This window comes from Phragmites australis, chromosome 17 (assembly GCF_958298935.1).
Source record: "Phragmites australis chromosome 17, lpPhrAust1.1, whole genome shotgun sequence".
In the NCBI taxonomy this organism is placed as follows: domain Eukaryota; kingdom Viridiplantae; phylum Streptophyta; class Magnoliopsida; order Poales; family Poaceae; genus Phragmites; species Phragmites australis.
This window is the reverse complement of record NC_084937.1, coordinates 1,933,069-1,936,694: the sequence shown is the minus strand read 5'-3', so window position 1 is coordinate 1,936,694 and position 3,626 is coordinate 1,933,069. Positions and strand designations below refer to the sequence as shown.

Here is a 3,626-nt window from a genome sequence, read left to right as displayed (position 1 = left end):
TATCGCCACTGCAGCACCGGGAGCCATGTCTGTCGGCAGCAGATGCTTGTTTTGTTGGTTTGCGAGTGGTTGGTGAAGTCCCAGCACTTTTTGGAGTTTTTTTTTCCCCTTCCCACGCGACGCGCACACACAGTGGAGATTTGCCTTGCCTTGCATTACGGGTGCTGTTCTGTTCCCTTCTCAAATGCTTGCTCCACTGCTACCACTACACTAGCTAGTTTGGATGACCTAGCTATCTTGGATTGGGGAACACAAGCTTATCTTGGTTCGATGACCAAGACTTTTGATTGATTTTTGCTTTAATGTCATTCGTTTCATTCCTTTTCGGGAATCTGAGTTGCCACCAAAATCTGAATTCCATTGGCTCGAAAACCATGGCAGTACAACAAACGAACTACAATGCACAATCATCAACAACATTTTTTTGCCTTCACAACCACAATCAAGATTTCACCGAGCCCCTGATGGTGCTGTGGGGGAGGCGGCGGAAGCTAGAGCAGGGATCCTCTCGATGGCCAGCAGCGCGTCCCTCATGGATGGCCTCTTGTTCGGCGCCATGGCGCAGCAGGCGGCGCCCAGCCTCAGGCAGCTCGCCACCGCCTCCTCCCGGCCTTCCATCTCCCCGCGCAGCGCAGGGTCCACCAGCCGGAGCGCCTGCGCCTTCTCCTCCGCCCCGCACTGGCACAGTTCCAAGCTCGTCAGCGCGCGCCCCGCCACCAGCTCCAGCAGCACCACGCCGAAGGAGTACACGTCCCACTTGGAGCTCGCCTTCGGGCTCCTCGCTGCCTCCGGCGCCCGGTAGTGCACCGCCGTGTCGCTGGGAGCGCCGGCGAGAGGGCTCGCCGATGGTCCACCATGGCCAGGCGGCGGCGACAGGTCGGGGAGGCTCTTTGCCGAACGCTTGCTCCCGAACCGCCCCGCCAACGTCGACGCCGACGGGTTGAGCCCGCCCTCCGGGCCGCGGACCAGCCGGTCGACGCCAAGGTCGGCGAGCAGCGGCTCCATGTCCGCGTCCAGGAGTATGTTGCTCGGCTTCACATTGCCGTGCACGAACTTCTTGTCGTGCAAGTAAGCGAGGCCTCTCGCCAGGCCGCGCGCGATGCGGAGCCGCGCACTCCACCCGAGGTTTATCGGCGACGAGCCCGGCTTCCCTGCAGAGTCACCCATATCATACGTTAGCGGCATGCACACTGCATGTTTCAATGGCAATGCAAGTTGCATCGTGTGATGATTGATTGATTACTTTTGATGGAGAGGTTGGCGACGCTGCCGTTGGCGGCGAAGTCGTGGATGATGAGCATCTCGTCGGGGCCCCAGTAGAAGCCGCGTAGCTGGAGGATGTTGCCGTGCCGCAGCTTGGCCACGGCGCGCATCTGGGCGTCCAGCTCGCTGAACCGCCGCACGCCGGCGTCGCCGCTGCCGATCCTGCGTACTGCCAGTGCCGCGCCGTCGGCGAGCACGGCCTTGTACACGATGCTTCTGCCGGCCGCGCCCAGGATGTACGCTGAGGCCTTCAGCAGCGTCTCCAGCTCCAGTTCCGCGCCGCCGTCCAACGTCACCAGCACTGCGCCGTCGCTGCCCATCTTCTTGGTCGCCGCTTCGACCGCCTTGCTGTTCTTGTTCGTGATGCCCTCCTTGGCGGCGAATGAGGCAGACGTGTCCGTGATCTCCTCCGTGTCGTCACTCTCGTCGCCGGCCTTCTGACGCAGGCAGGAAGACAGGCTCGGGCAGACGGCGTCCGACTCCGGCTTCTTGAACACGACCCCCATCCTCTGCTTCGCCACCTCCTGACGTTGCCTCCTCTTCCTCACCTGGTACACGTACAGGACCACCACGAATAGGACGGCGATGCCGGCCACGTCGCCGGCGGCGATGGCGGCAATAGTGGTAAGCCGCATCCTGCCCTGCCCTCCCGACGCCGGTGCTCCGGCTGCAGTGCTGGTGTCATCGCCCGGAAGCGCCTCGGTTGGGTTCTTGGGTATCGCCGCGATGGCCGGCGGTGACTTTGCAGTGCCGTTCCGGGGCTGCGCAGCGGAGGAGGACGTGAAGGAACAGAGGCTGTCGAGCGGCTTCCCGCACAGCTCGGCGTTGCCCGCGAACGCAGTGGGCCTCTGCACCGAGAACGGCGGCACTGCCGGGATGGCGCCGGTTAGGTTGTTGTAGGACAGGTCGATGGTGATATTGGCCGGCAGACGCGACGCCATCTCGGTCGGTATGGCGCCGGCAATCCGGTTTGACGAGAGGTTGACGTAGCGCAGCGCGGCCCCACCGAAGTCCGGTGGGAGCGTGCCGTTGAGCAGGTTGGCGCTGATGTCGAGCACCTGCAGCGCCGGGAACCCCCCTCCGGGTAGCGCGCCTGAGAGGAAGTTGTTGGCGAGCGACACGGCGGTGAGGTTTGGGAGCAGGGTGAGGTTCTGTGGGACGACGCCGGAGAGCGCGTTCCCGGCGAGGTTGAGCGCGCGTAGGCTGCGCAGCTGGCCGACCTGCTCTGGCAGCGCCCCCGTGATGCCATTGCCCGCCAGCGAGAGAACGCGGAGCTCCGGCATGCGGAGCAGCTCGACGGGGATGGTGCCATTGAGCGCGTTGCCGGAGAGGTCGAGGTGGCGGAGGTGCTCGATGAGGCCGAGCTCCCTGGCGACGGACCCCACGAGCTGCGCGTTGGGGAGGACGATGCTGACGACCCGCGCGTCGGAGGAGCAGACGACGCCGTTCCATGCGCATGGCGTGGCGTCGGCGTAGGTCCAGCCGGAGAGCGAGTCAAGCGGGTCGGCGGCGAGCGAGAGCTTGAAGGAGAGGAGCAATACGCCGTCTTGGTTAAGCGCCGAGGCCACGCCTAATAGTTGTAGTAGTACTAGTAGCAGCGGCGGCAATGTGGTCGCAGTAGGGAACCGTAGAAGGCGAGCTGCGCCATTGCCGGCCATGGAGATGGAGGTGGACGTAAATGTGAGGCCGTGATGCAGTGGTATGCAGCATGCATGGAGGTTAAGAAGAGGATGGGTTTTGCTTGGATTGGTTGAGACTTGACAGGGTGGTTCACCAAAACTGTGGCAAAGGGAGGAAGGAGACGACTTGGAGGAGAGAAGGGTGAGTGGAGTGGGGACTATGGAGCAGAGGAGAGTGAACTAGTAACACATCTCGATCTCTCTCTCTTTGAGGAATGGTATCAAAAGGGGCTAAAGGGTGTGGGGTGAAAGGGATATATCATTCATGGAGTAGAGAGGCCGGGATCTCCATGGATACGGTACCAAGAAGAAGAGGGCATGCGCGTATACAGAATGCATGCATGGAGATGTAGACGCATTGGTGGAAAGGTCGTCACTCTGCTTCAGCTTTGGTGCATTTGGCAGGGGTGTCTTTCTAGGAGATAAAATAAAACAACAGATTGTTCAAACATGTAGAGGGACTCCACAAAATAAAAGCAGTAAATTAACGGCCGATGCTATGTATGAACAGCCTGTTTTTTTTTCTTATTTTTCCGGTGACGGCTGTGAGCCATGGATGCCTCATAATTGTCTTCAACCTCGGCTCGCCACCTGTCCTCGCCTCCATGGTTGCTCCCTAACCTCCGGCCCTCCTCCACCTATCTCTGGCGGTGTTCCTGTCACCGGATCCACTGCAGGCGCACT

At 61.0% G+C, this 3,626-nt stretch overlaps 1 protein-coding gene across 1 annotated transcript; it reads right to left on the bottom strand.

Moving 5' to 3' along the window:
* Positions 1-337: 337 nt before the first annotated feature.
* LOC133897421 (probable LRR receptor-like serine/threonine-protein kinase At4g37250) lies at positions 338-3,292 on the bottom strand. The gene is made up of 2 exons (XM_062338155.1): positions 1,244-3,292; positions 338-1,151 (listed from the first exon to the last, which is right to left on the bottom strand). Exons 1-2 carry the CDS (start codon positions 2,919-2,921, stop codon positions 451-453), a joined length of 2,379 nt encoding a protein of 792 aa, XP_062194139.1. The 5' UTR covers positions 2,922-3,292; the 3' UTR covers positions 338-450.
* Between the last annotated feature and the right edge of the window lie 334 nt (positions 3,293-3,626).

Coding starts and splice junctions, on each gene's coding strand:
- LOC133897421 (XM_062338155.1), bottom strand. CDS start 2,921: ATGGCCGGCAATGGCGCAGCTCGCCTTCTACGGTTCCCTACTGCGACC. Junction 1,152..1,243: donor CGCCAACCTCTCCATCAAAA/GTAATCAATCAA, acceptor GTGACTCTGCAG/GGAAGCCGGGCTCGTCGCCG.